We start from the raw sequence: 21154 nt of genomic DNA, 5'->3' as shown, positions 1-21154 counted from the left end.
TATATATATATATATTATATACATATGTATGTATGTATAGACACACATTTTGCTTTTTATACATACACATATGCATACGTATTCTTAAGGAATGGAATCAATGAGAAACTTCAAGTAGTAACTCATACAGACTGAATATTGATCGATTGTATACATATATACATATTTATGTATGCATATTTAAGTGAAACAATAGACTATGTCTGCAACAACAATCAAGTATATAATTGCTAGAAATTTAGAATACATTATTTTGCTGTGGGAACAAGTACATGACATACAAGACCATAACACACAGACCAGCTAAAACAGTAAAAGAAAAATAACATGAATTAACTCCCTTCTGTATAAATGTAGCATCTAACCTAGCTAAGCACTTTCGACATTGATACACAAACATTTCTAGGGTACAGAAAAGTATTTACTCCCATTTTGGAATTTCCTAAACTGGGAATAGTTGATGGAAGTCCACACAAAACTAATTTCAAATGTTATTTTATATATCTTTTTAAACGGTGTTCAACTCCTAGTATCTCAGACCCTCTAACGGTTACTAAATCACTGCTATCAACATAGTAAAACTCTTGGATGAGCACTCTGCATATTAACCAATAGCATGTCTTCAAATTTTTGGCACAGAGCCAGCAATTTTAGTGGGAGGGGACAGTAAATTACATACTCTCCCAGTAGTTTATTTCACCACCCCTGAAAGAATGAAAAACTAAGTTGCCCTCAGCAGAATTTGAATTCAGAACATAATCATCATCATCATCATCATCATCATCATTTAACGTCCGTTGTCCATGCTGGCATGGGTTGGATGATTTGACCAGGGTTGGCCCACTGGAAGGCTGCACGAGGCTCCAGTCTGATTCGACATAGTTTTCTACAGCTGGATGCCTTTCCTAACACCAATCACTCTGAGAGTGTAATGGGTGCTTTTACATGCCATTGGCACGAGTGCCATTTGTGTGACACCGGTATCTGCCATGATTGCGATTTTGCTCGGCTTGATGGGTCTTCTTCTCAAGCATGACATTATGCCAAAGGTCTTGGTCATTGCCTCTATGAAGCCCAACACTTGAAAAGAACTCAGCCACCTCACCTCAGTGAGGCCGATACTCGAAAGGAACTCAGTCACTTTGCCTTTGTGAGGCCTAACATTCAAAGGTTGATTTTTTTACATGCGACCAGCATGGGTGCACTTGGTTTGACGGGTCCTCTTAAGCACATTAACAAATGTTCCTGATTTTCTAAAATAGCTATGCAACCACAAGAGTTATAACTGAAACAAAATCCATTATAGGCATTCTGCATTTATAATCATCACTATCATCATTTAATGTCCATTTTCCATGCTAGCACGGGATGGATGGTTTGAAGGAAGCTGGCCAACTGAAGAGCTGCCTGGACTCCATGTCTGTTTTGGCATGGTTTCTACAGCTGGATGCCCTTCCTAACACCAACCACTTTACAGACTATACTGGATGATTCTAAGTAGCACTGATATGACTGCTTTTATGTAGCATCAATGCCCACAAGACCACAAGATTAAGATGGCTCTGTGAAGAGGGATGCTGGGGACATACTTATATGCAAGAATAACAACAATTTCACTTAGCTTGACATGTCTTCTCAAGCACAGCAAACTGCCAGAAGTCTCGGTTCCATAAAAAAATTATAGTAGAAAACCTTTACGGAAAAATTAACTCCTGTTCAATTTGGGTGAAGTTGGTATTATCGAGAATTCTGTGCCTGTTAAGAAAAATGCTATTATACTCCTACAATCTTAAATAGGCTTTTTCTTCTTTTTGATTCTCTCTGATGTTTTCATCAGCCTTCCATTTTGAGATAATGGCAAAAATTAAATGCAAATTTTATGCATTATACTCCTCTCCAAAATGATCTAAATGAAAAGAGGAATTTATCAGAAGTTCCTGACATTAAACAGAAAAGCTGACAATAAATTTTAGACACACTGAAGGCACTAGGCCTCTTCCTCCTCCTCATCATCATCATTTAATGTCCATTTTCCATGTTGATATGGGTTGAGCAGTTGGCAGGGACATGCAAATCAGAAGACTACACCAAACTCTGCTGTCTATTTTGGCATGATTTCTGTGGCTGGATGCCCTTCCAGCCACTTTACAGAAATGTACTGGGTGCTTTTTAGGTGTCACTAGCAGCAGTGAGGTCACCAAGTAACTTACAGGGCCAGACTCCTCAACTGGGAGTAGTAGTATTAAGGGACAGAAAGATTATATATGTATATATGTATATTATTATTAACTGAACTCACAGAAAATAAACAAAACCTACAATACAAGTGCAACATATGTGCATTATGCATGCACACGGGCAAATAATCTGAAAATCATTTCAGAATTCCTTTTTTAAAAATATGCATACACAAGATAGAAATTTGATTAAAAGGAGCTTTGTTTGAATGTAGGATCCATCTATTTTGGTCAATTATTTCTCATTCAGGCCCTATTCATTTCGTTCATTTCCAGATTAAACACATTAAAATAATGACCAGAATCTTAGCCATAATAATAATCAGGAATAACCAAAAAAAAAAGAAAATTGCAACTAGAACCTAGAGGAATATCAGAGATGAAAATAGGTAGCAGATTTGTCCAGAAAAGCAATGACAATTTTTGAAGACATTATGCCAGATAACAGCACTGACAATTCTACAGTGTTCAGGATCTTATTTCAAGGTAGTTCATATTACCTTATCACAAAATAGTTGTAACATTGTAGTCAGTTATAAAACATGGATGACATCCAATATTCTACTGAGGGTATTTAGTTTTGTTGCTGATTCTTGATAATTTCTGATTTATTTCAGACCCTGACTGACATGTTTGAAGATTTTTTTTTTTATTTAGAACCTTTAGACACTCAATTGTACTCTCTATTTCATTCTAATGAAAACTACAGGCCCCAAAAATTTAAAGGTACAATAATTTGTAGTTCTTATTATTGTAAACTAAACCTCCAGGGATTCATCCATAAATTACAGGGTCATAAGCCAACATCAGTTATCAAGTGTGAGAGAGAGAGAGAGAGAGAGAGAGAAAGAAAGAGAGAAAGAAAGAGCAAGAAAGAAAGAGCAAGAAAGAGAGAGAGAGAGAGAAAGAGAGAGGTTTCTGCACAATTACTATCTACTAAATTCACTCATTAAGCATTGCTTGGCCCAGGGCTATAGTAGTAGACACTTGCCTAAAGTATCACACTGTGGGACTGAATGCAAATCTACATGGTTGCAAGCCATGCATACACATATCATTACCATCATCATTTAAAGTCTATTTTCAATGTTGGCATGAGTTGGATTATTGCTTTGTGGTAATAGTTCTGACTCTCAAGGCCCTAAGTTCAAATCCTGTAAGGGCCAACTTTGATTTTTATCCTTTCAGAGTCAATAATTAAAATGCCAGTCCTGTTGTAGAATCAATTATCTTCTTTTGCACTTTTTTTCTACCTGACTCTCTCTCTCTCTCTTCTAGGAGAAATTGGCTGTGATAAGTCCTGGTTTCTGTCAGATCTTAAAATATTTAAGACATTTTATGATGCACCACTATAGCTCCATCAATGAGTTGAAGGCCCAAGACAAGGCAGCATCCCCAAGTAAAGTACATAAAGTACAGAAAAGAAGCTTAGTAGTAAGGGCACCCATTTGTAAAGCAATTACTCCAACAAAAATTACTATCCCACCTATATAAGCATGTATAAATGAATATAAAACTAATTAAAAATAAAATAACACATCATCATCATCATCATCATCATCGTTTAACGTCCGCTTTCCATGCTAGCATGGGTTGGACGATTTGACTGAGGACTGGTGAAACCGGATGGCAACACCAGGCTCCAGTCTGATTTGGCAGAGTTTCTACAGCTGGATGCCCTTCCTAACGCCAACCACTCAGAGAGTGTAGTGGGTGCTTTTACGTGTCACCCGCACGAAAACGGCCACGCTCGAAATGGTGTCTTTTATGTGCCACCCGCACAAGCCAGTCCAGGGGCACTGGCAACGATCTCGCTCGAAAATCCTACGGGAGCCAGTCAGGCGGTACTGGCAACGGCCACGCTCAAAATGGTGCATCTCATGTGCCACCCGCACAAGAACCAGTCCAGGGGCACTGGCAACGATCTTACTTGGCTTGCCGGGTCTTCTCACGCACAGCACATTTCCAAAGGTCTCGCAACATAAATAAAGTAGCAACTGCCCGAAGTGTACTTCTACTTATATTCAAGACAAGAGCCATCTTGATCAAAGTTCTGGCTACAACAGAAACAATATACTCATTTGAGCATGTTGAAATCGTTACAAACTATTGGAGCTAATAGAGGCAAGAAAAATTTTCACAATGTTCCGAAGGACAAGCTCAAACACAAACACTAGTTTAATATTTTGCTTAGAAAACTATTTATGCACTACACACGGTTGCATAAGGACAAGTACAGTAATCTTCCAGTTTCGGGTGGTGAAAAAAGTAAATAAAAATACAAGGGAAATAACTTAACGTCTTACTAGTATTATCCGTACTCTCCTCACCCCACCCGTTCGCGAGCGCGCATTTTTTTCTTCATATTCGTTCACAGCAAGTTGTTTTACACCTATTAAACTAATTTTTTTTTTTTTTTAGCTCGAGTCAAACGCTTTAGTTTGACCATTATTTCCCTATACTGGAAGGTTATCATAAGTTGTTGTGCAGCCAGTACTATGATATTCAATCACGTGTGTGATTTATTTATAAACAGCTAAAAAAAAATCACTTTTCAGAGTAGTACGGATAATACTAGTAAGACGTTAAGTTATTTCCCTTGTATTTTTATTGACTTTTTTTACCTCCCGAAACTAGAAGATTACCGACAGTACACTTAATACCTGACTCATACAAGGCTATATGAACAGATACAAGAGAAAACTGCATAATAATCTACTTTATTTCATTCAATTTGCCATAAAGGCAGTACACAGAGAAGTAGCTACGGGCTAGACAAACACATTAATGAGATGAGATGAATGATGATTAAGATGGTATTAATGGGAGAAGACAGGAGCCGCCCGCCGAACTCTGCTTTTCTACTTAACACCGTTCAAGAACTGACTTGTCACAAGTTCAGAATTTCCCGCTTACTTTCTTTCATATTGGAATTACCACGACAAACTTAGTTTAGTTGAGAGTAGAAGGTAATATTTCAGGACATTTCAGTCGTTTTGCTATGTAATGAACGACTGAAACAACACCTATCCTCATTCAAAGGGTGCTCCACAACAGAACATTTTTGCCCCTTAAAGCCTAATTTTAACTTTTCAGTTTCCGTATTTACTGTATTCACTCAGTGTTTGTGTTTGAGCTGAAACATCCCACGGTACTTTCTCAAGTGCTAACATGCGTCTGAGAGTGAGATTATCTTTTAGGAACAAAAGGTAGAGCAACGGTAGTGGCTCCCTTTTGACTGTAGTGAATTCGTATCGGGGATTTGTATCATTTCGCTGAATCGAACCCTTAGGGGATATACAAAGTCACTCGACCTACTAAAAGTAGCAGCCAAAACTCCTTTAAAATACATTTTACAAAAAGGAAGAAAACACTGGATAATAATGTCCTAGGTTTACAAAAGCACGGAACAGTGAGAGTTAGAATGTCTACCCAGTGGGGGGGGGTGATCCGAGTTAGACAACTTCTTTGGCATCTTTTATAGGTTTGGGAGCGAATGACAGAGTAGTACCTGAATACATACGATCCATTTCTAAACTAAATTTGTAAGATCAGAAGTGTAGAGGGGTGTAGTAAAAAAAATTAAATAACTGTTGCTTATTTTGTCGGGATTAGATAAACAAAAGTTATTTAAACCATTCAATACAAATCATACATGAAACAAAATAAGAATAAGACACAAATATAATATAATAAAATAGGACTGAAAAGTATCTGCAAGAACCGGGATTAAGAAATATTTATTTATCTCGTAGTCGAATTCTGAAATAAAGTTTTTCTAAAGTGGAATGAAAATTTAATTGACAACTGTGCTCCAAAGGAAATGCATTACCGAAGAAATCAACTTCATTAAAACAAAGCACAAACTTGGATTATAAAGAACAATATATTATAATATATGTATGTGTGTAATGTATGTATGTGTGTGTGTGTGTGTGTGCGTGTGTGCGGCATATTTTGATTGTAGTTATCTCTTCTTAGCTACAACAATAAACAATTAGTTACTACCAACCTTTCAATAGAAATCGATGAATAACCGAATCTTAGCTGGTCTCTGTAAAGAAGAATGTTCAAAAGATGTGAAGCTTTTACTTTCCAAGATGTTTATCTAAAAAAAGAAGATATGTCGATGGTCTTAAACGACTCATATTAATGTTAATCCATAACTTGTTTTAGCGTCCTGACAACGGACAGGTTACAGTCGTCAAGGGAGATAACTAGGTTAATCTTAATTAAAAAGGTACTTTTTAAGTTAACTGTGTGTGTATTGTGACGTAAATACACACGCACATTTATATGCATTTGGACACACACACACACCCATAAATATGTATATATATGTATAAACATATATTACAAATATATATATATAACAACAAAATTTTACATAGTTACCCAATGTTTCGCACCCACAATGCTAAAGCCTTTTGCACAGCACGTCAGATTGTATGAATACAAAATTTTAAAATATCTATGTCGCATATATTCATATAGTCTGACGAGCTGTCCATAAGGCTTTAGCTTTGTGGGCGCGAAACCTTGGGTAAAAATATTTTTAGAGTGTGCTTCTTTCTGATATATGTTGTTTTTGTTTTTTTTTTTATTAACTGACTATATGTATATACAGCAAATAAGAAAACGGAGAGCATATAAAATCGACAGACATCAGCCGGTAAGCATTCCAGTATGTCTATTTATTCAAATGTATTAGATGAATACACACACAAGTATGAGTAGTACAGATTAGCGAGTGGAAAATACTGGGAACTGCATAAACAAGGGTGTGAATACATATAAGCATATAGAAACGAACTAGCAATTGAGCAAATTGGTAAAAAAAAAAAACTAATTCGCCAACTTGCTCATTTGTTTCTACATGCTTATATGTATTCACAGCCTTGTTTATGCAGTTACCAGCTTTTTTCCACTTGCTAATCTGTACCACTCATACATGTGTGTGCATTCATCCAATACATTTGAATAAACGGACATACTGGAATGTTTACTGGCTGATGTCTGTCGATATTATATCCTCTCCGTTTTCTTATGTGCCGTATAAATCAAGGGTAAACCACTAATATATAATACTCAGTTGCGAGATTGCCATGCAATAACTAGCACTTGGCTATGAACAATTGGGTACACTACCAGCAGTATATTGGATAAGTATTATCCCTTAGTTGGTTTCTCAACCTCTGACTCACACAGAAATATATATATATATTATCATCATCCTTTACCGTCCATTCTCCAAACTGGTATGGGCTGGACGTTTTTACCAGAGCTGGGAAGCTGTACCAAAATCCAGTCTGATTTGGCTTTGGTTTCTACAACTGGATGCCCTTCCTAACACCAACCACTTTACAGGGTGTGCTGAGTGCTTTTAATATGTCACCAGCATGAACACTTTTTGTGTGGCTCTGGCACAGAATTCTTACAGGCCAATCCTCTTCCCCATTGAATGCAGGCTCAACACTTCTTCTGTGGAGGACAGGTACTTTTTTTGACTTCTCTTGCATCAAATATTTTTAAATCATCTAGTTTAACATCGAACGTAATCCCTCTAGGACTCTCATTTCCATTTGATGGCCTCTTTCCAGTCATTTGAATACACTACTGTATACATTTATAGTTAAAAATCACAGCAGCAATGACAGAAAAGTAATTCACACCAAATAGCAAAACAGTCAAATCCAAGGAAAGTAGTGAAGTCCAGCATCAGCTAAAAATAGTGGTTTTATTACTTTGGGCATAAGAAAAGAAATGAGTAAATAAAAGGATTGGAGAAGTATTGATAAAATGTGGGAGCTGTATGATTGAAATTAGTGGTTCAGCTGAACTGGTGCATGCACAAACAAGGTAGGATGGAGGGTGGATCAGTTAGGTGTTGGCAAGAATGTTGATAGCAATGAAAAGACATCAGGAAATGGTTAAATATTCAACCAGCCCAAACTGCACCCTACCTAACAGCAACTAATTTTGATTAAGTGTACACACTGGCTTATTAGTCAAATCAGCAATATAAACAATTGTACCTGGTTGTAAGTGGTTTATCATATAAACCCTGCAGCATTTGAACCAGCCCAAATATTCTTCCTGTTCTTTATTCAAACTAGCAAGATTTGGTCTCTCATACCTACCTTATGTCATTCTGAAAATAAACACATCATGAAAATCTCAAAGCCATGAGATAATACATGATTAATTCAAAACAATGTGAATAAATAAACATTACATTTGACAAAATAATCTGAATGCTAAAAGGTTAAATGCAACAAACATGGCAAAATCTATGTAGACAATACTATACAACAGATAGACCAGCAACCAAAAATGAATTAAGATCTTCTTCAAACACATCAAAGTCAAACAACTGTTTTGAGCAGTGATTCTCACAGAATGGTTCAAACTGAAACTGAAACCCTGATTACTTTGTGTTGTAAATTATTCCAAATTGTTTCCATTATGTTGTAGTCATGAGTAAGGTCTTTTGTGTCCAAAATATCAAATAAAATTTTGTTTATTTCTGTAACAGTATTTATAGATGCTGCATTGTTTTTTTTTTTTAATGTCCATTTTTCCATTCTTCACATTTTCTATGGCTAAATGCCCTTTTCATTGCAACCTTTACCTCTTCCCAACCAAGATAATATTTCCTTATAATCAGACATGTTTTTCAGAATATTGGAAATGAATGACATTTATTTGCAACAATCACCTGATATCAAGACAAAGAAACACACACTCATATATATGTGACAAGCTTCTTTCAGTTTCTATCAACTAAATCCACCCACATGGTCTAATAGAAGACACTTACCCTAGGTACTGAACCTGAAACCATGAAATTGAGAAGTAAACTTCTTAACCACGAAGCTACATCTGTACATATAATTATAAACCTCACTATATTTACTCAACAATGCTTCAGACAAATTACCAAACTTAACGTTTATTTTTACCAAAAATTACTGTTACAAAACAAATTTCCAACATTAATTCTTGGTTCCATATTATCTACTATTGTTCTCCTGAGGCAGAAGCAGAAGATATTTACCCAAAGTGCTGTACAGTGGGACTGAACCCAAAGTCACATAGTTAGAAAGCAAAGTACTTAACTATACAAGTTTGCCAGTAATAATAATGTTTCTCAATTGCAATATGCTTCAAAAATTTACTCCAAAACACACTCCAGGCATCCCTAATATTACAAAAACTTAATTTCCTGAAAATTTTGTCATAATGTGAACAGGATTCAATGGGTCCAAGAACTGCATCATGCACCAGTGTCTGCTTTGACTTGGTTTCTATGGCTGGCTGCCCTTCCTAATACTAACTACTTTACACTGGGTGCTTTTTTCATGTATCCAGCAGTATTGGGATTGCCATGCAGCTCATGGAACTATGAACCCAGGGGAGGGGCAGCAGCTTTATCCTAGGGAACAAGGGGTTAAAGTATGAGGGCAAGGGGTCAGAAGGGATTCTTGTAGATGATCAGCATGGCTTCTCACATTTAATAGGAGAGGTGGAATGGAAAAAGAGAAAAGAGAAGTGGTCAGTTGGAGCTGCAGTGAGATAGATAACGGTGATGAGGTGTCTTGGTGGCCCCTTGAAGTACAAGGTGAATAGAAGTGAGTGGTTTGCATGATTGTATGGGGAGCAGGAGATGAGGGGATGAGTAGACAGACTATAACTGTAAAAACTGGGTAGGGCTGAAGGGTGAATGATTGAAGCAGGAGTTGGGAAAGATAGAGGGATGTAGAAAGCAGGGTGGAGAGAGGAACAGATAAAAAATTTTTTAAAAAAAGAACAGCAACACAAGTATTATAAGAAGTAATTCAAATTTAATATCAAACAATATAAAAATACATAATTAGAATCTCTTTTAGAAATAAAAAATTTTGATACCAAAGGTTTGTTTTTGGATGGGAGAAGAGGCTTCATACTTTAAAAAAATAGCATACATACAATTTAAAATGGTTTGAAATGTTCCTAAGTTCCCAATATAAATAGATTATGTCAAATGCAGCAATGGATGACAGAATGGGTAAAACATCAGATGAAATATCTTATCCCTTTACCTTCTGAGTTCAGATCTCATTCAGACTGGTTTTACCTTTCATCCTTCTCCAAGTGCCAGTCAGCAAGTACTGGGGTTGGTAAAATCTACTATGCTATTGAAAACAGTACTCCAGAATGGCCACAATCTACTAACTGATACTAGTAAAAGAATCTAAAGACCACTATCAAGTATAGTTGAGTTATAATTAATATATCTCATGATCAATGTTTTGCTACATATTTCAACAGGAAAACAAAATATTATTTTACCCATTGAGATTTAACTGTAGCTAAAGGAATGCCTGTCTGGAGGGAACTAACAGTATGGAATGTGGCACAAATGCATCTAAAAGACCAAGTCTTCAGCAATGTAACTGTATTAATTACATCATTGGCTTTGTTCAGATGGTTAGAACCACTCGTTTTTATTTTCATTTTTTTTTTTTAAATCCTCACATAGAATAAAAAGTTGTTTTTTTTCACCCTACAGTAATGAACTACAGTTAAATAAAGACATAGAAAGGGATTTACAATGTTGTTATCAGGAATTTTGGTGATTCTCTGCCATTCAACCAATGAGGATCCTGTTGTTTGATCAACTCTGAATTACCTGTCCCTGAATTAACATGGAAGTGGCTGAGTATTCTACAGTCACTTATACCCTTAACATAATTCTTAGACAAAAATCAGCATGATAGTGCATGTGACAAGACTATCTTTTGAAATACAGGTAAAATCCATCCAGTCAGCTTCAATACAGTTTCATTCATCATGTATGGGCCAACCTGAGGCAACAGAAAATTATATTTGCTCTAAGATGCCATGCAGTGAGATTGAACCCAGAGCTTTATGGCTGCAAAGTGAATTTCTTAACCATTTGACCATACTGCATCCACACTGTCAGTAAATGATAAATCAAAAACCCAACTGTCAATGATGCAACAGTACTAATAACAAAAATATATATTGATATTCCTTAAATGAAATTTATGATGGTCATTTTTCAATCATTTTAAACAAAGAAAATGGTTTTGGAAGAAATTTTACAAACATTTATTAAAGATATGTTACCACTTTTATAAAATACTGAAAATCAAATTTTAAAAAAAGTCGTTCAAATTCTCCAACTTTCTAGATTAAAAAAAATCAAAAATTAATTCAGTAAAAGTCACCAACATGTAAAGAATTGGTGGTTGAAAGGTAAGGATTTGAACTCTGGAGTTTGACAATTTATATTGTCTTTGAGTAAAGGACTTTATTCCATTTTGAATATCAATCATGATAAATGACCATATGTCAAGAAAGCCATCCAATTGTAAAAATAAAAATATCCAAACACATGTAGTATGCAAATGAAAACATGTAATGTATGATTAATGCATTCAGGAAATTGGTGTCAGCACTGTATTCGAAGACAATTCAATCAAAACTAGAGGAAGATCTTTTAAATATTGGTCAAGAGATGACAGAGTGACTATTGATTCATTTTTGTTTTATTGTTTAGTTCACTCATACTAATCTTAATCAGCTAAAATGGAAATGTTTTCATCAAAGCATTTTGAATTCAAAACACAGAATCACTGGAAGTAATTGTGGTTAATGACTAGCTTGAATCATTATAGCTTATGACAATAGTCAATGATGAGAGTTTCTAAATTATATAATTTTAAGAAGTAACTGGAAAAGACAAGTACAAATTCTAGGAAATGAAGTACAGTTGTACCTATAAATGCTTTACAAAAATAAAATCACGTTCAAAAATGAAGCTATGCATAATGGACAAAGGCAACTGGGGAAAGCCACAAAAGAACAAGAGCATGTCAGATAAAAGAAAAGTGCGAAAGATTGGAAAGCTTCTTTGGTGAATATCAAACAAGAGAGGCATTCTGATATGACTATTAGAAATTCTAAAACAGTGATGGTTTTACATACATGAAAAGCTTCTTCATAATGACCCTGGGCAGATAAAAGTGCAGCGTAAATGTTTCCAATAGCTCTCGATAAGAGAGCAACTCCACTCTTTTTCTTCTTACTTTAAATAGTCTAGGTTTAAAATCACTATGATTTAATAGTTCTATTAAACACATGAATGCTGGTCACTAAAATAATTGACTGCAGGGGAGATAACTTTCAATTGTGATATCAAGTATTTAATTTTGTCAAGTGCTTCAAGGAATATTAGAATTGAGTAGAAAACCAATTCTATCACTTCAGTATAATAAAATGGAGAAAATAAAAACATGAATTGTGACTGATGGATATTATTTCTGAACTATGAGATGATATTATTCAATTGCCTTTTATTAGATAACATGCAAGCAATGAGTAACAGTTCTTTGTTACATCAACAAAGTGATTTTTTTATCACCCTAGAAATGATAGGTGTTGAAATGAATCTCAAAGAACAGTATGAAATGGCACAGAATAAACGTACTTTGATGCCATAACTGGTAATATTAGATATGTCATCCAGCAGAGATGAACTGCTCTGCCAAATTTTCAACACATCTGGACATTAAAGTGAGACTGGACAAAACACTGCATCTCTCTCACTGTGTTCTTATACATCTATAAAACTTGAACTTCGCACACAGCAAAGTAATACTCAATAATAGATATCCTCACACTCTAAAATTACATCATATATGACAAAGGTCACTCTATAAATGGTACCATATATACAATGCAAATAAAAGAATAACATGCATCTAATGACAGCAATCGAAGTGATGAAATTAGGAAATCAAATATATTTTCAACGAATCATGAAGGCAGAAATAAAAGCAATCAGCAGTTTCATAAAAGTTCTTCCAAATTCTAAAATATTGTGATTGTAATGGTTACAAGTGACAGAACTGTAAAAATCACCTTGCTAACATTTGTAAAAATGACAGGTATATATATTTTATAACTTTCAGTTTTAGTCTTTCGACTGAAGCCATGCCAGAGCACCATCTTGAAGAATTTCAATCAAATGAATTGACTCCAGTAGTTATATAATGAGGGGATGCTGAAAAATTCCTGACTTTGAGGGTATCATGAAAGGCTTGGTTGAAGGCCCAATCTTCTAAGTTCTTTTACAGGGCTTAGAAAAATTGATGGACCACTGCAATAAGTGTGTGAATCTGAGAGGGGAATATATTGAAAAAAATCATAAGTGATCCTGCATGTAAGTGAATGAAGCTCTGCCTTCACTTATAACCATACAGTAACACAAAGGGGAAAAAAATATGAAGAAGACTAGTAAGTCATTCTACAGACACTGAGATCACAGTTATTGGTAATTAATACCATGATAGAAAAAAAAGAAAGCAATTTCCTCTTTGTTACTACATCAAGAAAATCAGTTTAAGTGGTAACTAAAAACAAAAAAAAAATAGAGATTTGAGTATACATTAAGCATACTCATACTAACTCCAGCCTGAATATGTGGGAGACAAATTTTAGACAAGACACACAAAGCAACACTGAAGTTGAAAAAAGCTGAGATATTTTTGTCATTCTGGAAAAGTTGCAAAACTGCATAAGATAATAGGTTATTTTTTTATTGCCCACAAGGAGCTACTAAGATAATAGGTTGTTGTTGGACTATCTATACCTACTAAAGAAGATAGGTTTGGAATTCAAGCAAAGTAGGCATAATGATGACAGCTCTTGGCTGATCAAATGAAAGCTATAAGGAAGTACTACGTTTGATTAAGTTTATTCTGAACGTCAAAGCTATAACAAAAATTAGAAGATGGAATGTGCGCACAATCTACTGCTGCAAGTTGATGCAACTAATCATAAAATTTAATGAATACTGGTTAGTCATCCTGAATACTAGTGAAAATAAAAGGACATATCAAGGATGGATTAAACAATGCAGTAACAGTAAAGCATCTAGAACATAAAATTTAGTGTAGTGATGATTTTACATTTTGTTTGATAAACAAAATCACATGTAAGTTGGAAACCTGGAAATGTAAAGGCTTATGAATCAACAGACTGTTGTTGATAAAGGAGAGGCACTGGTAGAAGATCTGACAATTATAACCCTTTAAGCAAAATCCAGAGATATCAGCTTCATTACAATTCCTTTTTAACTGATTCGTATTATTTTGCAAGCTTACAGGCTCTTGTAAGAACTTGATCATGAAATAAACTTAGTGCTAAAAAAGCTACAAAAGAAAACATCAATTTAAATGTATTTTGCTCATTCAGTGTGAAACAGTTCTATAGAGGTCGGTTGGTACTGTTTTAAATTTTAGTATTAGTGTCCACATTATTCAAACTAATTTCAGATATTAAACAGACTTACGCTGTTTTTGCAAACATACAACATTTATGGTGGCACTAATAGTCAAAGATGATTTATTTTGTAGTGTTTGATCTTGTTATATGGTTCCTAGACAAAGCCTGTGTTGAACCATAATTACAAATAAAATATCACTCTTACACAGAGAAAAAAAAACACCTCATCTTCAGGGAGAATCTCTCTTTGCTCTACATGAATTGTCTGATAACACTATATCAAATATACCAGCTAGATCACAAGCTAGGCAGTAGATTCTCAGAAACTTTTGCTTGCAAAGATAACCTTTGATTAAGAAAAACAATTATTTTCATCAGGTGATGATCTGGCAACAAAAACACTAATTGCTCATCATTTTCCAGTATTTAACATCATTTTCTTCTACCTATATGAGGTGGTGAATTAATCAGTTTCCCAGCATAACACTACCATTTGGTCCTTGGAGACCTCTAGCAGTGTCTAGTCTCTTACTAGCATTCAAGCCAGACATCCCTTTTGAGGATACCTTCTTTCGTACCTATCTCCAGTCTTGGAAGCTTTGTAATAGGTCATGGATACAGCTTTTCCACTTGACTAGTCTTCAAAAAATAAATATAGACCTACCAAACTTCTGGCATAGACAAACTCATTACTTGAAGCAATTATTTTTACAGACAATTTTTAAAATAGAAACTACTAAATTCCAAGTTATTTACATACACTTTCTGTAATACTTCAGCAAAGTTTTCTTTCAAGAAATACAGTGACACACAAGTGTTTGTTTCTATCGATTTAGTAGGTATTTTTATGCATAAGTTAATATAGTACTCCACCTAAGATAATTTCACATAATTTACATTGCCAAAACTATTTCATCAACAGTATTTTAAGCCCATCCAAATTGGATAAGGTGGAATCTAATGAAAATAATTCTGCTAAAGAACACATCTGTACAAAATCCACGTATTGCATTTAAAATAAAATACTTTCTGCTCACTTTCCCAGCCAATCGCTCGGTGCACTGGATACAAATAATGAGGCGGCTGCCTTTAATTCTCGTCTACTAAAAGTGATAGCAATTGAAAGAGGTGGGGGAAATAAATTCAAGGAAAAATATATAAAATTTCTAAGGCCTCAGAAAAATGTATGAGTTTACATACGTTATATTGCAACACCTTTTTAATGTTATATTTAGGAATAAATATAAAGAATGTATAAGAGTAATGTTTGATGTCAGTGTTCTTGTAATTCTAACATCTCTGAGATACTAGTCATGTTTCTATTTACACATTCTCAGAGACATCGCAAAATGTTTATGGTTCCGAAGATATTTGCCCCAAGGTATATTTTGCATAATGTGGGGACGGAACTGTTCTTGATAAACGAAGATAATTACAGTATTTCAATAACATACATGTCAACATACATAAAAATAATTACTAACGTATAAAAAATAATATTCTTTCCATGATTCTACTTGTAAAAAAAAAAAACTGACGTTTTACACATAAATATTCATTACTTTCTGTATTCCGGTTCGACATAATGGACAAACATTTCTATCTGGTGGAGAACTTCTGACGATGTGGTTAGCACATTGTACACACAAACACATGTGTTTACATGGCAGAATTAAAACTGTCTTTACGTGGTCTTGACAAACAACACACTTACGTTTATCTCTTTCTCGTTCAATTTCTCTTTCGAGTTGAGTGCTGTTTAAGGGCTTGTTTATTAGCGGTGTGGGTGGGCGACTTTGTTGCAAAGAGTCTCCATAATTTGGCAGATCAATATCGCTGTCTGTTGTTTCGGACATAATGGAGTCGCTTTCGTTACTTTCGCTGTCATCAACACTTTCTGAATCACTATTATCAGATTCAGTGACATTGCTGCTATCATGTTCTTCTTCTCCTGGTTCTTCGTTATCGGAGATCTCACTATCGTTGTCAAACCTAGCAACGGTATGACTATAATAGTGTCTAAAAATGGGGAAAGTAATACCTCTTTGGTTTAGAGTTCTACTCATTTTTATTCCTTGGGTCAATATAATGTGAAGAAAGATACAAACTACAACACCGAACAATGCTTCTTTGGAATACGTTAAATTAATCCATACATAATCCATTGTTTTTGTAATCATCATAATACAAGAGTCAATTGCATCACGTAGCAAATATGGGATGTTTAAGACAGAGGACAGAATTTTGAGGACATACAAGAAAATGTCCACAACAAAACATCCAATAGTTTCAAATCCACCAATAACGAGCAAGAAAAATAAGTCTGTAAACTCTTCTCCTTTCAGGCAAGCTGTATCCCAGCTTTCTTTCAAAATTTCCACCGATGTGTTGAGTACAGAAACGGTTCCAACACCACCATTCCACAACAGATAGATGAAGTTTTCGATGGCATTCACAACAAGGAAAATCATATTTATAAAAACTAAAAGCAAATGCCAAAGTAATACAACAAACATCCTCAAGCAGGATTCAACTTCCGTGGCAAACTCAATAATTCCGTAAATAAGCCACATGATAATTTCACTTGAAACGGAGAGGAAAGAACTAAATGATGTCCATAATGCAGCCACGATATTTATCACAGATGAAAAAGCTTGATGGTTAACTAACATCATGGAAAAAAAGAAATCTTTACTTCTTGAAACTAACAAAGATGCTTTGTCGCACATAATACAAAAATTGTCCCACAGGTCATAAACATACCGCATGTTTTGATATTTGGCCGATCGGTAATCCAACTCAAGTTTGCATTTTTTTTTTCCCCGTATCTCGTTTGAAAATTATGAAAACCGTTTGAAGACGGTTTTGTATTTTGTTGGGGTTTTTTTATGAATAAAAAGGAAATATTCAGTATCCGAATTTATGATATGATAATCAACAAAGGCGTGTTTCAAATACGAAGAATGTTATGAAGATAAAAATAAAATCAATGGAATAAGAAAAAGTATCGAAGAGAACAGAATAATTCTGTTGTTGAACTGTCTGGCGAAGATAGACGGTGTAAATGAAGAAAATTATTCCTGAATATATATAACCGGGTCAGTTGCAGAGATAGTGGATTGTTACAAATTAGATAACATATGTTTATTCTTCTAGAAGGCAATTATAAAGTGTATGCCCTCCCTAGAGTAATTTTTTAAAATCTATTGGAAATAAAAACTGAAATTCCTCGTAATTTACATAACTGGGTTTAAAGTTATGAAACCGGATTTAAATGGTTTAAATAATAAAGTGTATGGATGCATTATGAAAATTACTTTTAAATATATATATATCTTATTCTACCCCTTTTTCTGATCACAGTATTGAGATTTGTAGCTGAAATAATAATTGACTATAATAGTAAATACGAACGATCTCAACCCAGCTATCAATATCATTTTGTGCCTGTTTTCCATGCTCTTGCGGATTAGATATGTAGTCACAGTTCAAGTTTGTTTTTATTTGTAGTTACTGCTTTCCAAGATGTAGTAAACAAGCGAATCTCTTAGATTTTGTCATGGATTCTACTGATGGATACTCTTCCTGACACCAACTGCATTATAGAATGTTATATATTCCCTTCGCTATCTATTGAGTCATCAACGGTTTCTCTGTACTGTTCTCGACTCTGGGCTGTCCTTTCTGCATCCTTCTATTTGGGTCCTTGTCTTTTTAAGCTCTATCTCAGTACTCCACCTTTCCTGGGGGAAGACCTTCCTCTTCCAGCTCTTGTTGGTTTTGAATTGTCAGTGTGTAACGTGTGGATATCAGGTTTCATGTTGGTAAATTCATAGTCCATAGAAATAGATGACAAAAGAAATATCATAGTTAATATCACTTTTATTTACTGTTATGAGATTAACAACTACTTTGAGTTGTTGATAGTACATAAAGGCAGATAGTAGTTCTATTGTCCTTTGTATAGATATCTCTGATTATTGTAGTGTATTCCTTAGTAGGAGAGAAAGAAAATAAGACGACTTGCATGTCTGAAAGTTACCAGGAAGATAAGAAAGGTATGTTACCTCTGCAACATGTACCAAGTAAAGAGAGGGAGACATATGTTAACTCTCTGACATCAATGAGGAAAGAAAGTAGGCATGCTATAAGTGCCAAGCCAAAAAGAGAGTGTGTAAATTCTGTTTAGTGTTCTGTATTTATAACAATTCCAGGATATTTTGTGAATTATCCAGGTTGAACTGAACTTGACACAAGATGGCCAGGAAGTTGATAGCTGAGTCTCCTAAATCTCTGAGTGTAAATCTAGAGAACAAAGGAAATAAACTAACAGAAATATTCAGAGGCTTCAGTTCCTGGTTGAGAATCCAGAATCTAATCGCTTCAGATGCTTCTTTAACTGTTTTTTTTATTCAGCTGCCAATACTGAATATTAGATTAAAGGAAAAAAAATTCATTGATGATGATGCATTTAAGGAACATCCTATAATCATGAAATTTATATTTCTATATAATCCATTACCAGCAGGATGAATGTAGCAAGTGATCAATGCCAGACTAATGATTTGGTGACATTATCAAAGATAATGAACTTATATTGTCAGACTTCAGTTCTGACAATATCAGTTCAGTGAGATAATGAAGAAGTGATGCCACTTGCTTATCGAAATCAAAATTGAACCAAATTTGATGACTGGCACTCATGCCAACCTTCCCTCATTGGACACTAAACTCAGCTTGCCAAGACCTGTTGGGGCAAGTGAGATCGAAACTGAACCAAATTCGACAACTGGCACCCATGCCAGTGGAGCGCTAACAGCACCATCTGAGCGGGGTCACTGCCAGATCAGCGGTCTCACTCCCGTGCCGGTGGCATGTAAAAAGCACCATTTGAGCGCAATCATTTCCAGCTTCGCCTTACTGGCACATGAACAAAACATTGGCTGACTCCTGTGCAGGTGGCACATAAAAAGCACCCACTACACTCTCGGAGTGGTTGGCGTTAGGAAGGGCATCCAGCTGTAGAAACTCTGCCAGATCAGATTGGAGTCTGGTGTAGCCATCCACTTCGCCAGTCCCCAGTCAAATCGTCCAACCCATGCTAGCATGGAAAGCAGACGTTAAATGATGATGATGATGAGATGCAAGTACTTATAAACTGAGCAACAACTCTTAAAGATATGAAGTACAAACAGAATTATGTTGTTAACATTTTCATTATGAAACAAAATTATATTATTATTATTTATTTATTTTTTGCCTTTGGTTAGTAAGTGTTACTTCCTATTTCCTTCTACCTATAAATCAAAGGAAATGACTACTATTCTATTCAAACTTTGCTTTTGTGACCTGGACATCAATGTTTTGAAACTGACCTATTTTCCATTACATTTCAGACTGATTCAACACTGGGTTACTGAAACAGAATTTTCTAAAAGTTTCGAGAATTTCTAGAACATTCTGGTGACATAGATGGCAGCATAAATATGGGGATCATAAGCTTAACACTTCAGTTTACTTCTTCCTGTCCAAGTGGAGACAAGATGTCATTGATAGTTGCATTCATCACATGGCATCAAGAGGTTGTAAGCATCTGGCAGACATATTTTGCTGTCTGTGGAAAATTTATCAAGACAAGAGTGAAAAAGTACTCTCTGGTAACATCTACTAAAATGTGTGAGGCCTACAAGACATATTTTGGTATATCTGTCAGGGATCAAGACAAACCCCTAGTCACCCCCATTTCACCTGCGAACTCTGCAAATGAACTCTAGAAGGTAAGATGAAAAGTATTAGTTGTTTTGATAGTGAGATTTTTAAGTGTTAAAGTTATGGAATTTTTTTTTTTTATTCAAATATGTTTTACTTTTATTTTCTTAATCAGTATTATTGAAACATTATTTAACCCATGTTTTTTAATAACACTCGGTGAAACATTTGTATTTTTATACTCATATTTATTTATTTTACTCTTTTGCAGGATGGCACAGAGGGGAAAATAGAGCCATGACATTCACAATCCCATGAATTTGGAGGGAACCAACTGACCACTTAAACAATTGTTTCTTCTCCATGGTGGACCCTTCCAAATGTCGAGCTGGCAAGAATGCTTCTATATATCCAAACATTCTGTTATCCATCTCCTCAGTGCCACGCTGCCCTGAGCACCCACTCCTCCAAAGAGAGAACAGTACATAAGAGGATGAAGTAATTGGTCCAGATTACAGAGGTGCAGCTGAGGAGAGAAATCCATACTACCCCAACTAAGAAGACCTCAATGACCTGATCTTGGTCTCTCAAAATGCATCACCAGTATAGGGCTTTCCTATAAGTAGGTTATCTCCCTTGGCTAGGCGGCGCTCCATGTAGACAATTAAACTTCCGCAGACTATCTACGCTATTGTTATTGTTTTACGTCTTATCATGGATATAAAGCAATTCGATGATTCAGCTATCGAAATACTTACTGTGCCTGAGTTAAAGAAATATTTAAGATTATATGGACAGTATGTTACTGGAAGAAAGGCGGACTTGATTGAAAGGTTGAAAGGTATAAAAATTCTGTCGATATGTCAACAAAGTAAATTCATCGGACGATAAGTCTGATACTTCAGACAGGAATA

General features: G+C 35.1%; 2 protein-coding genes and 1 long non-coding RNA gene across 3 annotated transcripts in view; 1 reads left to right on the top strand and 2 right to left on the bottom strand.

The window, feature by feature from the left end:
• Window positions 1–6451, bottom strand: part of LOC106870974 (centrosomal protein of 290 kDa-like) — a 92127-nt gene extending 85676 nt beyond the window's left edge. Inside the window, exon 1 of the mRNA XM_014917224.2 lies at window positions 6250–6451. The gene's annotated coding sequence lies outside the window, so the exon portion shown is untranslated. The remainder of the gene's footprint in view (window positions 1–6249) is intronic.
• Window positions 6452–7277: 826 nt separating this feature from the next.
• LOC106871035 (uncharacterized) lies at window positions 7278–21139 on the top strand. Its single transcript, XR_001409621.2, has 3 exons — window positions 7278–7731; window positions 19928–20308; window positions 20512–21139. It is a non-coding gene; the product is annotated as an uncharacterized LOC106871035 (long non-coding RNA).
• Window positions 10062–17645, bottom strand: LOC106871024 (uncharacterized). The gene has a single exon (XM_014917286.2). The coding sequence runs from the start codon at window positions 17297–17299 to the stop codon at window positions 16073–16075; it is 1227 nt and encodes a 408-aa protein (XP_014772772.1). The 5' UTR covers window positions 17300–17645; the 3' UTR covers window positions 10062–16072.
• Window positions 21140–21154: the final 15 nt, after the last annotated feature.

The sequence above is a fragment of the Octopus bimaculoides genome, chromosome 2, assembly GCF_001194135.2.
Source record: "Octopus bimaculoides isolate UCB-OBI-ISO-001 chromosome 2, ASM119413v2, whole genome shotgun sequence".
NCBI lineage: Eukaryota > Metazoa > Mollusca > Cephalopoda > Octopoda > Octopodidae > Octopus > Octopus bimaculoides.
The sequence above is the reverse complement of the archived record's forward strand: the minus strand, read 5'-3'. Positions and strand labels throughout refer to the sequence as shown.